The 20,184-nt window shown below is 42.1% G+C and overlaps 1 protein-coding gene across 1 annotated transcript; it reads right to left on the reverse strand.

The window, feature by feature from the left end:
* Positions 1–2,817: 2,817 nt before the first annotated feature.
* Lnp1 (leukemia NUP98 fusion partner 1) lies at positions 2,818–19,213 on the reverse strand. The gene is made up of 3 exons (XM_021208856.1): positions 19,046–19,213; positions 4,670–4,900; positions 2,818–3,206 (listed from the first exon to the last, which is right to left on the reverse strand). The coding sequence occupies exons 1-3, from the start codon at positions 19,205–19,207 to the stop codon at positions 3,063–3,065; spliced, it is 537 nt and encodes a 178-aa protein (XP_021064515.1). The 5' UTR covers positions 19,208–19,213; the 3' UTR covers positions 2,818–3,062.
* Between the last annotated feature and the right edge of the window lie 971 nt (positions 19,214–20,184).

A 20,184-nucleotide genomic window follows, 5' to 3' on the forward strand; every position in this document is an offset into this window, starting at 1 on the left:
GAAGGAAGGAAGGAAGGAAGGAAGGAAGGAAGGAAGGAAGGAAGGAAGGAAGGAAGGAAGGAAGGGGAGAATTGTGCATGTGCAGTGTCTGGGGTGAGCAGCATGCTCTTCTTGGATGTAATTGGAGCTGCCTGAGGCTCGTTGAGTGCTTTAACAAAGCTGTGGATCAGAACCATCTGACACTCTTGGCTGAAGTTTCTGCCACCAAAATAAAAGCCCCCGAAACACTCTTGGATGCCAGGACAGTTGTCTAGTATGGCTGTGAGGGATTTGAGGGGCCCCTTCCCCAATTAGAAGTCAAGTATCTTCTAGGCAAGGTCAGGCCCTTCAGACCCAGAGAAAACTTATCAGAAGCATCCCTGGTCCTAAGCTTTGAGCTTAGCCTGGACGTGCTGCAAGCTTCTTTAGCATACCGACAGCCCATCATGAAACTTCCGTGCCTCCATAATTATGCATGGCAACTCCCCTAGTAAATCTACTCTTCTGCACTGCTGACTTGGAATTTGAAGATGTGTTCTCTCCCACAAGCTCATGTTGGACGCTTTGTCCCTAGCTGGTGCTGATGTTTTAGAGGTGATGAAAGTTATTAAGAATGTCTTTGATGCCCTTACTCCCTTCCCCATCCCCTCCTCCAAGCCCCAAGCCGTTTGTCTCCTCCTCCCATTCATCTCTGATATCTATTTTGTTTCCCCTTCTGAAAAAGATTCAAACATCCTCTTTTATGCCTTCCTTGTTATTTGACTTCTTTGGGTCTGTTGATTATAGCATAGTTATTCTGTACTTTATGGCTAATATCCACCTATAAGTGTATATATGCCATGCATGTCCTTTTGGGTCTGGGTTACCTCACTCAGGATATTTTCTAGTTCTGACCATTTATCTGCAACATTCTCAATGTCCTTGTTTTCAATGGTTGAGTAGTATTCCATTGTGCATACCACACTTTCTTTATCCAGTTTTCAGCTGAGAGACATCTAGGTTGCTTCCAGTTTCTGGCTTTTACAAATAAAGCTGATATGAACATAGATGAACAACGGTCCTTGTGGGATGGTGGAGCATCATTTGGGTATATGCTTAAGAGTGGTAGAGCTGGATCTTGAGGTAGAACTATTTCCACCTGCAGTGGAGGAGTGTTCCTCTTGCTCTACAACCTTGCCAGCATGTGCTGTACTTTGAGTTTTTGGTCTTAACCATTCTAATGGCTCTAAGGTAGAATCTTAGGGAAAGAGAAGGGAGATCAGCTGCAGTGGAGGGGGGTGGTGGTGGCAATCTCAAGGAGGTGCCAGAGACCTAGGATTGGGAGAGTCCCCAAAGGGTCTAAGGGTGTGACTCTAACTGGTATTTCTAGTAGTGGGGGATATGGATCATGAAGTGGCTACTTCCTGTAGCCAGGCAGGACCCAGTAGAAGGACAAAGACAGCTACCCACCCACAAAGTTTTTGGCCCAAAATGTGTCCTGCTTACATGTGCAGGGACAGAGACAGAGCAGAGACTGAGTGGATGACCAACCAATGACTGCCCCAAATTGAGACCCATCTCATGGGCAAGAACCAATCCCTGCCGGGCGTGGTGGTGCACGCCTTTAATCCCAGTACTCGGGAGGCAGAGGCAGGCGGATTTCTGAGTTCGAGGCCAGCCTGGTCTACAGAGTGAGTTCCAGGACAGCAAGGGCTACACAGAGAAACCCTGTCTCGAAAAATAGAACCAATCCCCGAGTAGTGATATTTGGTTATGCTTGTAGACAGGAGCCTAGCATAATTATCCTCTGAGATACTCCACCCAGCACCCAGTAGAGAAAGATGCAGAGACTCACATCCAAACATTACATGGAGCTCGAGGAGTCTTACAGAAGGGTTGGGAGAGAAATTGAAGGACTGGAACATGACAGGGACTCCACAGAAAGACGAACAGAGTCAATTAACCTGGACCCTAGAGCGTTCCCAGGGACTGAACCACCAACCAACAAGTGAGCACAGGCTGAACGTAGGTCTCCTGTACATATGTAGCAGATGAGCAGCATGGTCTTCATGTGGGTCCCCAAACAACTGGAGCAGGGGCTGTCCCTGAGCCTGTTGCCTGCTTGCCTGCCTGCTGGTCGGCCTGCCATATGTGGGCAGCCTTGTCTGGCCCCAAGGGGAAAGGATGTGTCTAGTCCCACAGCGACCGATGAGTGTGTGTGTGTGTGTGGGGGGGGTGATGACACTCAAAGGGGAGCTTCTCCTTCTCAAAATAGAAGGGGAGGGGGAAATGGGGTAGGACTTGCATGAGGGGGTACTAGGAGGAGAGGAAGGGCTGATATTGGGTTGTAAAGGGAATAAATAAATAAATTAAATAAATAAAAAAGGAAAAAAAGAATGTCTTTGAAGGGCATAGTCTGCCTTTTCCATTCGTGTCTTACTCTGCTTCCTGGTCACCACGGTGTGGACGTCTCTGTTCCATTATACCCTGTCTGCCATGAAGTAATGGCACCTATTAAACTATGACACTGCAGTTGCTTATGTCAGGAATTCTGCCATACCAACAAGAGAGATAATAAATGCTATATCCTTTTAGATCTGAGTTTCAGGGAGCCAGTACAAGGTCTCCCTTCAGTGTGTTAAGGATTGCTTTAGATAATGTGTTAAATCATTCAGGGTAATACTTGTCATGTTAATTGATAGTTTTCGTTAAGTGATGGCTAGTATACAGCTTAATTACCTGGAATAAGGAAGTAAGGTTAGAGACAAGGACTTTTGTTTAGGATAACGCTGGAGGTTAAAAAAGAAAAGGAATTAGTGATGACATAGAAGTGGCTCATTAGAAATCAAATTTTATAATATCAGAAATTATCCTTTATTTTATTCAAATACCTTTTCTTCTTACCACAGAAGGACATAAACATTGTACACTCAAGGTGCCAGGGGCAGTTGGAGCAAAACACAAGTCATGTTGAGAAGCAGCCATTCTAACTGCCCACTTTAATCTCAACATCCGCTGACACCCTTTCCGGATATCATTCTGCAGGAAGTTCTAGGTCTCTGAGCAACCAGTGGCATCTGTCATGGCAATGTTGAAACGAAGTGTTACTCAGGCCCCCTTTCAAACAGAGGAGCCACGGGTCCGTCTCCATCCTTCACGGAGCTCCTTCTGTCCTCCACCTTCTTGTAGGATCTCATGGAAGTCTCTAGGCAACATCTGCCATCTCTCTCCTTCCTCCCCTTGGGTCCCTGGAAGAATATCAGAAAAGGGTAAAATGCACCAGACGCTGACCAGGTCTCACATTTCTCCCAACAATTGGCAAGGAAGAAAGCTCTGAATTTATAGCATACGTCCACGTCTTACTTTCTAGCACATAAATTAACACCAACCCAATTTAACATCTCGGTAAAGGTTTCAAATATATAAAAAAAAAAAAAAAAAAAAGAGCATTTGCTATAGTGTAATAATGTAGGAGCTACATGAGCAATTCGGTGTTTAGGAAGGACAGCCAACCAAATCATCGTTCTCTAGTAGATTGGCTGGTCTGAGAGCGGTGGGACCATTTACAGTGCTTCACTGATGTACTGAACAGACACTGTTGTTCTAGGATCAGAATATACAGCATTAAATAGATTCTACCTTCTGGACACTCCACCTATATGGCGTGAGACAAAGCACCAGTGAACATTTATGGTATTAGACTAATACCAGCTGATGACAACACAGCTTTATGGGTAGGTCATAACCATTGAGTATATCCTTTACTTGAATGGATTTCAGGGTGTGAGCATGATATCTCAATTAAAATAGTCCAACTGAGTTTTAATACCAAAATAGAAGAATTTACCAGGCATGTTGGCATATGCCTGAAATTCTAGCACTCTGGGGGCTGAGGGAGGAGAATCAAGTGTTTGAGTCCAGTCTGGGCTACGTAACACGCTCCAGGGTAGCTGGACCTTCACAGTAAGGCCCTATCTCAAAACAGAAAGGAGAAGATGGTAGGACAAACAAAGAAGGAGGAGCAGAAAGATGAGGAGGAAGGGAGGGTGAGGAAAGGGAGAGAAGAAAGGGATCAATTATAATCTAACATAATTGGTGGGAAATAGATCACAAATGCAGGTTTGGGCTCTTTTCCTGCTCAATACTTATAAAAATATTGAGTCCACATGCTATCACAATTTAAGCAGAAGGTACCAGAAGGCCTTTCCTAGCCCTGAGCTCCACATCTATGAATTCTACCAATGAATTACCAAAAATAATCAGGGAAATCTTTCAGAAAAAAAATAGTTGTTACAATACATTGTAACAACTTGACTTATAAGCTTGTACATTGTGTTAGGCATTAAAAGAAATCTTGAGATAGATTACATGGAAACGCGTGTATTCCAATGTTTGATATATATGCTTTAAATATTACTGACAAATGCCACTCTTTAATGCAATTATCTTAATACTACTATGTGGATTATGAAACAAAGATCATTAACAGAATATGTATTCTAAAAATTATTATTTTTCACTGACATTTTTCAGTTTACTCTACTTGGAGTTAATATGAAAATAGACATTTAATATTAAGTTATCATAAAATTGCTGAGTGGTATGTTCCAGTCACTTATGCTATGAATGAAGAAATTAGACTTCCCCTCCTCAAACCTGAAGAAGACTTCAGGTTATGGCTTAAATAATAACAGTTCTGTCTGTCACATACCGCAGAAGGAGAGGGCTTGGTTTGAAGGCACATGTGTCGTTCAAAGGATTCTGAAAATTCCTGCATTTTGGAATGAGCTCTTCTTTGTGATTCTACTGGCTCCCGGAGTGATCCATCCACTGAGCATTTTCTGTGATACCGCATGGGAAGATGACTTCCAGATCCCTGGTCCTCGTGAGAATGTCTTCTAGGGTGGCAGTCAGATGATGTAATGCTAGGAAATGCAGGAAACTAGGAATACAGAATTAAAAAAAAAAAAAACTCATAAAGGATATGTGGACTAACACAGAGACAGGACACACATAAACTAACAACTAAAGGAATCATATGTTTTAGGAAAATTTTATCTTCTTTGTCAGAGAGCTCCCTCTTGCCAAGAGGCAGCAGAATCAGTTATTAAAATATCATGCAGAGTATCTCCAGACGACCATCATTGCTTGCTGTTCTACCAACAGGACAGTGAAGGCCTCCAAACCCTGACTTGAACTGCCAGAATAAGTTTCTAAAAACCTTTAAAAATTTTAGTGACACTACAAATGTTTCAGAAATAATGTAAAGATGAACATTTATGGAATTTTATAGAAAAATAATGGAGGAATTATGAAGAACAATTTTATATATATATATAAAGTAACTTGAAAATGATCCATCTGTTTCTCTTTCCTTTGTTTCTGCTGTTTTTCAGCCTCTCTGTGTCTTTCATACCAATGCCAGCCCATCAGAAAACACGCTACACTCTGCAGAACGCAGACATGGAGCACAAGGATGGATCCACTATCAATCCCTTCTCTATAGCTGCATCAATCTGAGTAATAGTCCTGCACCGAACTGCAGGAGCTAAGGGAGCCAGGAAAGAGTACATTAGTGCCTAGGGTCAGAAGGGAAGAGGGTAGGACACACTGAGGAAGACAAGAGTTGTCTCTACGTGTCCTCTCTCAGCTCTAAGCAACGTGAAGTAGGAGAAGGAGGGGCTCAATCAAGGCATTAGACTCAAAGCCAGGTATTAGGGCCACTCCAGTGAAATCCAGTGCCACAGCCCCATAGCCTCTGTGCCCTAGACAGTGCCCACAGATTAAACCTCTGAAACCACGTTAGACAGACAGACAGACAAGACAGCACTACCACTCCCTTAATGTGGAGCAGCAGAGGAAGAAGACTGAACATTGTGGAGCAGGACATAAAAGTTACTTTACCTCAAGACTGTGTAGTTCAAGACCAGGGCTTGCTACAGTGACACTCACACCAAGCCCAACCTTACATAGTAAGCCTCTATGTATCCCGCAGCATCTGATGGAGACCTGTACACAGACAGAACAGATCTACGTGTCTGCACACAGACTTCAGATCTTCGTGGCCGTGGGACCCAGACTAAGTTACCCAGCTTAGGATTTGCCTGGAAAGCCAAGGGACCCTATCAACAAAACCGCCCACAACTTTAGACAGCCCAACAAGGGAACAAGAATGTATTTGCCAGGAACATGAGTGCCGTGAAGACAGGACAGCCCTAGAACTCAGGGTCAGACTAGTGACCGCCACAATTTGAAACTCTGCAACAGTCCCGGAGAGAGAGATGTCACCCAGCCATTACTATCTGTCGCTGGTTACAACAGTCTGGATCCACGTGCCTAGCTCTGCACCTGGCAGTGTATAGGTGTGTGGCCCTTTGTCTTGCGTGGGTGCTGCACGGTCTCAAAAGGCTCTGAGCTCGTGCTGAGGGTGTTAGCCAACGTACGACTTCCGGTGATCACAGGACTGCTTGTTCCAGTTCTTCCAAAAATCCAAACAACAGAACCCGGAGAGAAGACTTTCCACTAAAGGAAGAGACGGAAGCACGTGCCAAGCTGTATAATGAGAGCCTGAAGCTGGTTCTTCCACAGTCAGGAACTGGGCAGATTCCCACAGTCTAAATATAGACAAGATAATGAACAAACTCTCTGGATCTACCTCAGGCGAGGGTGAGGTCGTGGGAACAGAGCACCTTTTTCCCCATTAAATTATTTGTTTATTCACTTTACATCCTAATTGCAGCACTCCACCTTCCCAGTTCCGCCCCCCCCCCCTTCACACACAGCTTCTTCTCCTATGCCTGCTCCCTTTCTCTTCTGAGAAAGGGGAAGTCCGCCCTGAGTACTAACCCATTCTGGTACCTCAAGCCACTGTAGGCTCCAGTCACTGGAAGACTAGGTACATTCTTTCCCACTGAGGTCAGACAAGACAGCCCAGTTAGGGGAATAGGACCGACCCACAGGCAAGCAACAGAGTCAGGGCAAGACCCTGCTCCAGTTGTTGAGGGACCAGCATGAAGACCAAGCTGCACATCTGCTACATATGTGCATAGCACCTGCTTCATTCCGGTTAAGCAGCATTCCAATTGAGGGTTTGGAACAAACTGAGCCTGAATCTCCCTCTAGTGTTGAAATATAATAAAACACCAACTGAGGGGCTTTAAACAACTCACCAGTGCCATCTAATGATAAAATTGCAGAAGGAACTCTAGGTAGGAAAATAGGCAAGCACAAATAAATTCTTAGCCCTTCAATGTGCAGACAGCATTGAGCATCAACAGGTACCGCCAGAGATCCATGGTCTCACCTAACATTCAAAATATGGTGACAGAAATGGAGGACATTAGACTACATGGTAACTCTTAGTGGAAACCTCAGAGCCGCTGTTTCAGGAAACTCTTGGAACAACTTCGAGAAAACAGAGAAATGAATAATCTAACAAAGAAATTTCACAGAAACATGAGGGCAATGTTTTAAAATAAAGGGCTGGAGAGATGGCTCAGCGGTTAAGAGTACTGACTGCTCTTCCAGAGGTCCTGAGTTCAATTCCCAGCAACCACATGGTGGCTCACAACCATCTCTAATGGGATCTGATGCCCTCTTCTGGTGAGTCTGAAGACAGCCACAGTGTACTCATATAAAATAAATAAATAAATAAGTCATTTTTTAAAAAAATCAAACTAAAATCTTTGAGGTGAATAATACACTAAGCAAAACTTAAAACTCGATACAGGAGCCAAGAGCAGAATAGAGCCAAGGAAAGAAAGAATAAATGAGAACAGGCAACTTGAAAATGCAGAGAAGTTAAGGAGTAATGAGGAGAGTGTGGGATCTGCTGGGTACCATGGGCAAAGAAGATATTCAGCTTGCTGGGGCTTGGTGGTTGGAACCCGTGAGTTTCAGAGGGAAAGCTGATCACAGTTATAAAAGAAAATTCCTCAAACATACCCCCCCCCCAATCGGATAACTAGGTCAGAAGTCACAGGCAGACTGAACTCAAACACGTGTGCTGTAACTTACAGTCAGTTCCCCCCCAAGCACACCACGGGAGTTAAAAGTGATTTTTTTTTCCAAAGGTTAGGGATAAAACAGAAGACTCCCAAGTCAGAAGAAATCAAGAAACAAATAGCATGCAATGTGTGTGCCTCACACTGTGTTTCCCAACAGAAATGTTATACGGCTGGAAAGAGTGGCACGGGGTTTTCATGGTACTAAGGAAAAACCAAACCTGCCAACCAAAACCATTGGGCCTAGCGCAGCACGTCTTTAGAAGTGACGGAGAGATGAAGACCTTTCTATATGTGTAAAACCTGGGTAGGTTCCTTAAACCGAGTAAAACAGACACTAATGGGCAAGAAGAAAGCACTAAATGATACAAATCTTACTGGTAACATTCACAATTCAGACCAGTGCTCTAATACTCTAAACATGATGTGAAACTCAGGAGCGTGTTCCGTACAAAGACTAGGGGACAAAGAAACTAAGGAAGTAAGCACACCAATAAGCTAATGAGTGCACCAACATGCTAATAATTACCCCAGTGCGCTAATATGCATACCAATCTGCGAATAGGGAGACAGCATACAGATGTGAAAGAGGGGTATCCCAAGAGAAACTCTGGGGAAACAGAGTGAATATGCAGAGGTCTTGCAATAGAATATATTTCTATATCGGTTTCTTTACAATAACGGCAATTGCTATCTTTCATAATAATTCACTATAACTAATGGCTTTTATGAATTGAATTGCTGCTGAATTCTAGAACTGGAAATGAAGTCAAAATCTTCATCTTCCTATGTCACCTTATTGCTCTTAAACAGGTCCATCATAATTCATCCCCAGTGTTCTTCAATGTCCCCACATTCAGTGGACGGCAGGACATTTGCTTGGTTTCAGGACACTGAGGAACTGCCTCAGTACCCAGATACACATTCAGCAGATTTCCCTTCTCAAGTGTCTCTCAAAACCAACCACTTCTTCAGTCCAAGTCGTCAGTCATCCTCCATTAGTGCCTAGTACTAATGCACACTCCCGGGGGTGCACACCTTGTGTCTGCTTGCACCCCCTTCTCTTTCCTCTTCCCAAAGCAAACAGGATAGTTAGAACAGCAGTGAACTTAGGTCTGTCATCTTATTTTGTACCATCTCAGCTGAGTGACCTGGGTGGTCCTTAAGGAGAGTTCCAGCTCTCCTCTCTTGCCCAGAGCCATGCTATGGAGGGAGTCAGTCCTCCCTACAGTGGCCTCATCCACCACCATCCCTCTACACTTCCCTAAGAGCTGTGGAAACCACTGAGAAAGGAAGGCAGAGTGTGATGGCTCACAGCTTTTAGCCCAACACTTAGGAGGCAGAGGCTTGTGGCTCTTTGGGAATTCTAAGCCATCCAGGGTTACCTAGTGAGACCCTAACTCAAAAATAATAAAAGAAAATAAAAGAAAATAAATGAAGAGAATTACTGACATAAAGATGCCCTCTATCATGCCAAGCTGAGATAAAATTCAGCAAGTGAGAGAGATGTGTTCAAACTCTACCTGCCTGACCAAATGTCTCAAAGCACTCCTCAACCAAGCAAAAAAACAAAACAAAACAGAAAGGATGTCTTTCACACCTCTTACACAAATCCACATTTGTGTAAAAGACTTTATATGTCTTCACAGTTGCAACTGTTGGGGTCTCTCACCTCCACTAACCACTCTCCGTCTAAACATTATATTGCGCCCCCTTACAGATGCACAGGATTGCTATTAAGAAGACCTCCCCAGATCTCCCAGAATGCAGCGTTGTCAGACCGCCCTACGTCGTTGTCATCACTGCCCACTGTTGCCACCCACTGTCGCTCGGACTAACCACTAACGTCGTCTCCGCCGACTCGTTCGGACCTGCCTACTGGATCACATCTCCACTCATGATCGGACCACGCAGCAGAGAGACAGAGAGACAGAGAGACAGAAAGAGTAGAAAGAGTTTCTCCAGGGGACTCAGGGAGGGCTTAGAATCCTTCCTTGTCTAATTAATAAAATCATGCTCTGATCAGCACAAATTTTCCTTGCAGCCCACTCTCTTTTAGGATGTTTAGCTCTTCAGTACGAACCCAGTCCAAAGTGTTTTCTGCCCATGCAGATACACACAGCAACAACACCAACAAAACGCTTTCCAACAATGTTACTTCCACCAAGTAGCTAGTGACTGCTCCTTTGGGTCTTCAAGTACAAAGACCTTTGTATACAAGCAGGCCATGCGAATTTCCTCCCTCTTTGATAATAAGCCTTATTGGTCCTTTTCCTCATTACATGTACCTGTGGCTTGCCACAGTGTGGATTCCAGACTGCAGTTAGTTCACTCGTTGCTGACTGTAAAATTTCCTTGTTGTCGCTGTTTGCTTCCCACCCATTCTTTCAACTTTGACCTGAGTAATTATTTCCACTCTCAGAAGAAACAGCAAGCCCCATAAATTTTCAGCCACTATGATTGGGTCAGGTCTCAGGCACATGCTGTTCTAGGATACTAACTCCATTGCTCCTTTGTGATACTACACAACTCTAACCAGTGATCTGGCCATGTGTGCTTAGTGTGTCTCTTCTCCATTAGACCGTTTGCTCTATCACATCAAGGGCTAGGTTGTAGAACCTGGCCCCTTGACTTGTTCATGACGTGAGTTAGATATATACCGAATAGATGGATGAATAAAAAATTGAGACAGCCACAGAGGGCCAAGGAGTTTGCTATGAGATTGTGTTTTCTAAGAATGTCAGAAGCCACACCTATAAAGTTTCACCTATATAGATACCTAAACATGCGCTGAACAAGGACAAAAATGGACATGCCAATGTTGACACAAAGAAAGCCTAAGAGGCCCCAACCCTACACAAAGAACTTCAAGTAACCAAAGAATGCTGAGAACAGGAGAAATGGTCTTTTCTAAACAGGAGCACACCGATTTATTATCCAATGTCAAATGATTATCCCTAAAAATACAAGTAACATTATAATGACTGAGAAAGTTGGCAAGTTATATATGCATATATGCAATTAATGACAAAGAGGGCAAGAGTTTGATAGAGAATAAGAAGTGGTATGTGTGAGGATTTGAAGGAAGGAAAGGGAAACAATAAATGATATAATCTCAAAATATAAAAATAATAATTTTAAAATAAAAGAAAATGAAACTCCTAATGGCAAACATGATTATGTTATTCATAAAGATTGTATAAAATGATCAAAACATACATAAAATGAAAATTATATCTTTAAGGTTTCTTTAAAAATATATTTAAACAATGCAACCCTGATAAGAATAGAGGAACCAGCACCTTCTATATAACCCTCTCAATGTGTAGAACATTTCTTGAAAGCTTTGAAATATACAAGTCTACAAACTTGAAATACAACATGCTCAGATCTAGCCATTGAGCACTGTTGTAGTGTGAGATGTATTGCTCGGAAGTTCATCTACTGAAACTCCTAGTAACTCAGAAAGTGACTTAATTAGCAGTAGGACCTTACAGGAGCAATTTACTTAATGAGGCCTTTAGAAGATTCTGAAAGGACTCTAGCCAGCCTGAGCCCAGCAAACATGGCTCTGGCAGGCCTTCCTCTCTCCCTCTGCCTTGGTAAAAAACCATTAGGTTACATTCCTAAAGCTAGTCCCCATGGTCCATTGCCTTATTTGGCCACTTCTTCTTCCTGTGACCTACTGTCAAGGCTCAGCTATCAAAGTATTGAAGTCCAACAAACAAATGCCCCTTTTGGCCACTGTAATTAACATACCTAATCAAAATTAACCAACCAACTCAAGTTAACATGGGGTTTCCCTCTTTTCCTTTATGAACTGCCATTTGCCTATGGGCCATGTCTGTCTCCCCTCTATCCTGAGACAGCCCTTTGCCCACCTCCCCTCCCAACAAATATTCTCCCCTTTCCCTTGCTATCCCCCCCCTTTGCCCCCATCCATAGAGAGTGGCATTCTTAGGAGGTGTGGCTTTGTTGAAATAGTTATGACCTTATTAGAAGAATTGTGTTACTGTGGCGGCTGGTTTTGAGGTCTCCCGTGCTCAAACTATACCCTTGGCACACAGTCTCCTTCTTCTGCCTAAGGATCAAGATGTAGAACTGTAAAAAAAATAATAAGTCAAGTTTTTTTTCCCAGTCACTTAGTCCCCAGAAATAATGACTATTTATTAAGAAATGTCTAGGCCATACACTTCAGCTTCTTCTCTGACTTGCTCTTAACTTATTATTCCTTTTATTCTAACCTGAGTTCAGCTATACGGCTGATCTCCTCTCCTTGTCTTCTTCTTCCTGTCTTCTCATTGCTTAGGGACAAATCTCTCCTTTTATTCTAACCTGAGTTCAGGTACCTGCTAGCTTATATCTGCCTCCCCAGCATTCCAGAGAGAATCTTGCCTACCTCTGACTATTTCCCAGAATTCTCTCTATCCCTGCTGGATGTCCTACCTCCTATTGTCTGCCTCAGCTCATTGGTCATAAGCTTTTTTTATTGACAGGTGGTGTTTACAAGAAATTCTTCCTACATAGAACTCTCAGCTCCTTCTCCAATACCACACCTACCTTCATTCCACATGCATCCCACAGTGATGATAATGGACTAAACCTCTGAAACTGTAAGCCAGCCCCATTTAAATGTTTTCTTTTATAAGAGCTGCTGTGGTCATGGTGTCTCTTCACATCAATAGAAATGAAATAAGATATTCATTTAGGGGGAAGCAAGAGTTTTAAAGCTGATTAAATCCCTGAGGTAACTTTGTTAATCTGGTTGCTGTGGGTCAGACACAGTACTTGGTGGTATAGAAAAGGGAGAGATCAGATAGGATTAGCATTCTTCTCTTCTATCAGGATTCGCTTAAGAGACAGGCATTGTACAAACAGGGCATATCACTGTATTCTGGCTGAATGCTATAAATTTTGGCATTGCAATATAACATCATCTTTGAAGTTCATGCTCACAATCTCATGATCAAATTATCAAAATAAAAAATTGAAAAAAAATTGCCTCAATTGGATGTCATGTTATGATTGTTCTCAGCTGCATTCTCAGGACTGAAAATGCAAGGGAAAGAACAAGATATAAATACGACTACACAAAGCAACGATAAGGTCAACTATTTATATTTGCACAGTGCTGGGGACCTGGATTGGAGGATAAGAGAGACTTCTGTAAATGTGTGATGACTGATTTTCCTGAAAGAGGCTCCATGGGGAACACAGACTGCTCTGTACCTGAGGATAAGCCCCACACTTACATAGGAACACTGCTACAAAAGGGAGCTTGCTGGTAGGCTAGAGTAATTGGTCTAAGGAGGGAAGAAAAACGGGAGTGTGGATATGTAATGGACTTCTAGCAGGGCCATGGTGCAGGTGGGCAATAACAATGCAACCTAAAGCATCTAAGCTTTTCTCTGTGCTGTGGGGCATTTTCTTCCTTCTCCTTTCATTGTTCAGCAAGGTTTGACGAGCTCTAATAATAGTTAAGTATTTATTTGGTACCTGGTGCTGTATTGAGTAGTTACGTCCATCAGTCATTGTAACATATATGTACCTTTGTGAGGAACATACAGTACCACCAGTCCCATTTATGGTAATTTGAAGAAAAGGATATTAAGGACCTTATTCAAAGTCATGCTGCCAGTGGAAGCAGAAGGCACCACGAAGAGCACCTTCCAAACCCATCACCTTCTTCCTTGCATAGCAGCTCCCCCATAGTAGCATCCCAGAAAGGAGAGTGAAAGGATTATGGTAAAATCACTATAACCCTTCACTCCCTTGAATTACGGAGTGCTTACCTACTAAAACTGAATATGAATATAATGTAAAATATGAGAAGTCATTCACTGCCAATCATGGGAATAGAGCAGTAACTTTTCTCTCTAGATTTTTTTTTCTTTTAGATAAACCTTTGAGGTCCACTTCCAATCTTCCTTTTCGTGAACAACTTCAGGAGAATCTCTACGCAAGTGAGCATGTAACCACCCTAGGATCATCATGAACAAAGATTAAAATTTTGAGAATTTACTACTTTAATTTGAAAATATGTCAAAAGAATATAACATAGGGACATGTGATCTGAAGAAAAAAAGAGAGAACAAGCTGGGTGTGGACGGGGAGAAACTTGTCTGTTCCCATCAGATGACTTCACCAGGTCCATCATACATGGTGTCTACTCTGGAGCGTGAAGGAGTATCAGATTCTCCAGAGATCAGGGTACTCAGTCTGTTCTGCAAGTGATGTTTCATATAGTTCAAGAACCCTTGCACAGGACTCGGATGATACAGAACAAGGTTACAAGAACCTCTAGTCAGCCGTAAAGGTGAGTGGACAGTGGAATCCACTACGCTATTAGAAATACAGTCACAGGCATATATCCAGAAGATGTTCCAACAGGTAATAAGGACACATGCTCCACTATGTTCATAGCAGCCTTATTTATAATAGCCAGAAGCTGGAAAGAACCCAGATGTCCCTCAACAGAGGAATGGATACAGAAAATGTGGTACATTTACACAATGGAATACTACTCAGCTATTAAAANCAATGAATTTATNAAATTCCTCGGCAAATGGATGGATCTGGAGGGTATCATCCTGAGNNAGGTAACCCAATCACAAAAGAACTCACATGATATGCACTCACTAATAAGAGGATATTAGCCCAGAAACTTAGAATACCCAAGATACAAATTGTAAAACACATGAAACTCAAGAAGAACGAAGACCAAAATGTGGACACTTCGCCCCTTCGTAGAATTGGGAACAAAACATCCATGGAAGGAGTTACAGAGACAAAGTTTGGAGCTGAGACGAAAGGATGGACCATCCAGAAACTGCCCCANCCAGGGGCCCATCCCATAATCAACCACCAAACGCAGACACTATTGCATATGCCAGCAAGATTTTGCTGAAAGGACCCTGATATAGCTGTCTCTTGTGAGGCTATGTCAGTGCCTGGCAAACACAGAAGTGGATGCTCACAGTCATCTACAGGATAGAACACAGAGCCCGCAATGGAGGAGCTAGAGAGAGTACCCAAGGTGCTGAAGAGGTCTGCAACGCTATAGGTGGAGAAACAATATGAACTAACCAGTACCCCCTGAGCTCGTGTCTCTAGCTGCATATGTAGCAGAAGATGGCCTAGTAAGCCATCATTGGGAAGAGAGGCCCCTTGGTCTTGCAAACTTTATATGTCCCAGTACAGGGGAACACCAGGGCTAAGAAGTGGATGGGCAGTGGGTAGGCAGGGGAGCAGGGAGGGGAGGGTATAGGGGACTTTTGGGATAGCATTTGAAATGTAAATGAAGTAAATACCTAATAAAAATTGGGAAAAAAACAAATACAGTCACACAATGAACAGAATAAGAGGTCTGCTGCTCTTTTGCATCCCTGTGATGATGGAAAGAAAAGGCAGAATGTTTAATAACAGGCTTCATCTTACCTTTTTCTTTTCCCACCTAAGATCATTGGCTAAAGCCAGATTTCTCCAAGTCATTAAATGAACCACAGATTGAGTCTGATCAAGGAGCTGTCTTCTCTGAGAAGGACTGACCTTCACCCGTGAATATACATCAATCATTTTTTCCACCACTTTATACTTCTACTAGACTAAAAGTTGCAAAAGCATGACCATGCATGCCTATTTTTGCTTCACAGTCTCCATATTTGGCACAATTCCTGGGACAAAAAAATGTATACAATGAATACGTTGAATGAATGTTCTAGTACTGTGTTGTTAAATCATAAGCTGTATTAGTAAAGGTGTATTAGAAAGAACATTCAAAACAGGCAAGAAGGAAGGATCTCTTCCTATGCACTTACTAACACTGACTCTAGATTATTTAGATTTAGAGAAGGAAGAGGCTTCAGTTAGAGCAGTGGAAAAGAAGAGAAAGAGATGAGAACAAGAGAACTGCATTTCCTTATTAATCATTTCCATTGAAATAAAACTGAAAACTGTTAGTGTCCAGAACTTGACAGTAAGAACCTATTGCTGAAGGCACCACACACTTGAGGCATAGGACATGGAGATATCAAGCTGGTATTCACCCAGAAGCTATATCCCTACCAGCTAGTTTTCACAGTGCTAATGTTTTCATGGAACTGAAGAAGAAACACAATCATTAATCTTACCCAAGTGGGGACCCTGTAAGCTGATGTTGCACCAGTCATGTCCATTGGTGCAGTAGTGGGATAAATGTTATAGTGTAAGCAGTCATTTTCTGATTTAAGACCCACTCAACAAGATGAAATTATACCTGACACTATTACTGGGACAGGAAGCTATTGCTAGTCTGATCATAGGCCCTAAGAGAGAACCTAATATTACTCACTAACTCCTGTCTATATATCCATGTGTTAATGAGTCTCTCAACCTTCATCAGAGAACCTTCTCATTTCAGTAGATGATAATCAACACAGAGACCCACAACCAGCCATGATGTAGAGAATAATTCACTTTAGAATGTCTAGCCCTAAATGGAAAATATACACCACAGCTCCTCCTCCACAAGCTCAGGGGTCATTGTGAAAGAGGAGGTAGAAATAAAATATGAGCTTGGGGGGGGGGGACTGGAGAGATGACTCATTGGTGAAGAGCACTGACTGCTCTTCCAAAGGTCCTGACTTCACTTCCCAGCAACCATCTGTAACGGGATCTGATGTCCTGCTCTGGTGTGTCTGATAACATCAAAGTTGTACTCACATAAATAAATTTAGTAACAGGAGGGAAAATGTGCATATGAACACAATGGTTAATGAAAGCTCAAGCTAAACCAAGCCCTAGCAAAAAGAGGAGAAGGAGTTAGGCATAACTTTCCACCCCTTCTCAAGTAGTTATAGGCAATTCTTAGCCAATAACTGAGCAGCATAAACTACATCTTGGTCTTGGTGGGGAGATGGGAGACTGAAGAGACACAAAGTTTAATAGGAAGGGAAATGTGGGCAGATCTGGAAGGAGGAATGGGAAGAAAAGCAAATATGATAAAAAAAAAAAAACCACACTGTGTGGAATTCTCCAAGAACTAATTTTAAAAGAAAACAGAAAACAATATTGATCAAAAATAAGAAAACTCTTAGTCCATTTTGATAATAAAACATAGATTTGACTCCCAAACATACACATTATTTACTTAAATGGGAGAATCAGAGTATTTGTTTTCTATGACCATGACCTTGTCAACTGTGTCCTCTAGGACCATGACCTTCTCAACTGTGTCCTCTAGGACCATGGCCATATCAACTGTGTCCTCTAGAACCATGGCCATTTCAACTGTGTCCTCTAGAATCATGGCCATTTCAACTGTGTCCTCTAGAATCATTACTGTGTCAACTGTGTCCTCTAGAATCATGGCCATGCCAACTGTATCCTCTAGGACCATGACCATGTCAACTATGTCTTTTAGAATCATGACTGTGTCAACTGTGTCCTCTAGATTCATGGCCATGTCAACTGTGTCCTCTAGGACCATGGCCTTGTCAACTGTGTCCTCTAGGACCATGGCCTTGTCAACTGTGTTCTATGATTTGTGTTCTGTTCCTGCATCCTCTTTTCTATCACTCACATTTTAAATTTTATTCCACATTTTGTCTCTTAAAGTAAATATAAGCATAGTAATCTTTTAATTATAAAATGGTTTACTTGGAGACTCTCAGCATGTTCAGTTAAGAAAATGGTTAAATTAGAGATGAGCAGAAAATATACTGTATATCTACCATAGAGAAACACTGTTTAAAATAGACCTGCGGTTCCCCAATAGTTCAAGGGAAGAAAAATATTGCAAGCTCAACATGAATTTTCTAAACAGAGTAGATTATGTATGTGTTTAAAAGCATAAATAAACTGTAGTTTATTCAGGAAACTATATTTTGTAAAACAGGTTGCTTCCTTTATTGTCACATTCCCTATGACACTAGGAAGCCATTGCAATGACCAGTAAGTCACAAATTCTCTCTTATTATCTTTGCTTGGCTCCCATATCTGGAAGCTTCAAACTAATTGTACTCCCAATTCACAGATTCTGAAAATTTCATTGTGTTGAAAAATAAATGAGAGCACACCGCGCAGGCTTATTTCTTTAAAGAGAGGAAAATGGAAAGATGGAGCTGGGTCTTACTGAGAACATCCCCTCTGACTTCATTCTTCCCCTAAGGCAATGGAAGTGAGAGAGTGCCCACTCATGTGCTAAGGACCTAGCTTATTTTGAAACATTTGTGTCTCAGACACAAGGTGTTGATCGATGACAGTAAAAGTAATCTCCTCACACACCCTACCATCACTGTGCATCCGAGACCCTGGAACTGGCCTTATATAGGTTACTCACAAGCTTAACTGGTTCTGGGGTTTGCAAAGAAGGGGTTTGGGGAAGCAGTCTCTACTAGCTTAGAACTCTAAGTGACTACTGAAGAAGAAATGTCATCATTATCGTTCTGTACATGGGATAGAGATAACATGTGTGGATTCTTCCAGCACTGCAGCTGAAGACGGGACTGTGTTGGCCATCTACAGAAGAGTCCTTACCTGGCCCAGGCTGCCCACCCCCCTCCTGGGTGCTTCCCTCTGGCATTGTGCTCCCTGCCTCTCTGCAATTGGAAAGGATTGAGGGCTCTTCCCTCTCTAATCATTAAAAACAATGGCAACCAAAAGAAAAGGTTTCATATTTATCAAAGGCAGTGATTTGCCATATGGAATCATCAGTTCCTTAAAGGCTGTCATATACATGTACTAATTTCACTATTTCAAAGAGACAACTGGAAGTCACACATTGACCCACAACACCTCCACAGAACGACTACAAATTCCTCTCCTTTGACCAAAAATGCCATTACTCAGTGAGATGATTTCTGACTCATTGGGGACTGTGAACTAAATAATTCAAGATGTCTTAGGTTACTGAAAATGAAATAGCCATTACTTAAAACATTAAAAACCATAAGTCTTAAAGGGCAAAGCAAATAGGTAAGTTTTTTTTATAAGAATGAATAAAGGTTTGAAAATATTTATTTAAGCCAAAGAACCCCTCAAATATGGTCTAAGAGACCCCCCCCATTCCTGCCACTCCAACTTCCCTTGACTTGATGGTAACTCACTGGGCAGGGTAGCGAAGCCTTCCTGTAGCTTGCCTCTTGTAGTCGGTGGTGGTCCCGGAGTCCTCGCTCATCCTTGTCTCTCCAGCTGTGACCCCAAAAGCTGCTCATCCACTTGGCAAAAGACACATCATCATTATCATCATCATCATCTCTGTGCTCCATGGAAATGTGCTTCTAAATATTAAAGGCCTGCCCTTAAAACTCAAGAAATACAACCCAAGATTTGAGGAAGCCCACCAAGAACACTAAACGAAACTGGTATTTGAAACAGTTTCTGATAATGGCATCCTTAAAAAAAGAAAAATTTACCAAACAACCACTTCATCATCAGGCAGCCTAGAGCACTGTCTATTTATAAACTGTGCAGCCCACACTCCCCTCCCCCTTGTCTCTTTAAATTGAGAGGCTTTTTAATCCTCCTGTTTCCAGGGCTGTGCCTTCACAGCCTAAGGGTAGGCAGCACAGTCCACTGCCTGGTTTTCTCTAAGCTTCTCTGCCAAAGGCATGTGGTGGCATCTCCAGCTGTCAATGATGATGAAGCATGACCCTCACAATATGCTTGTCAGCTCCAGGCTGGCTCTGAAATAGGGCCACATCCAAGAGACAGACAACTGCAATTCTCAAGGTGGTGAACTATTGGCATGCCAGATCTAAAGCTAGAGATGCTTCTCGAATAAATAAGAATGATATAGAAAAAATTCTATCTCCAGGGCAAGTTGGATACCTTTTTTATTTTATTATCTGTACATACATGTGAATGACATACGTATAAATAGACAAATCTTAGGTGTACAATGTCTGTACACCTAATTTATATCTGTAAAATTTAATGCCGTTTATGTATGTATACTCCTATGCTACCAGTCACTGTAATTGGCTAATCACTGAACATTTCTCAGAAACCAAGAAAGCTCCTTTTAACTCCTTCCAATCCATATTATTGAAAAGGTTACTACATCTAGCTTCTACAAATTTATAATCCCAGAGAGACTACCTATTCTTTCTAAAGTAAAAAAAAAAAAAAAATTGTTACATTTACAGAACTCTTACTTTGTAATATATATGACAACAAATATTTTACAAATGTGATTTTCATTAAAACAATTCTATAATTGAGAACCTTACATCATACTTTGTAG

The sequence above is a fragment of the Mus pahari genome, chromosome 12 (genome assembly GCF_900095145.1).
Source record: "Mus pahari chromosome 12, PAHARI_EIJ_v1.1, whole genome shotgun sequence".
Lineage (NCBI taxonomy): Eukaryota > Metazoa > Chordata > Mammalia > Rodentia > Muridae > Mus > Mus pahari.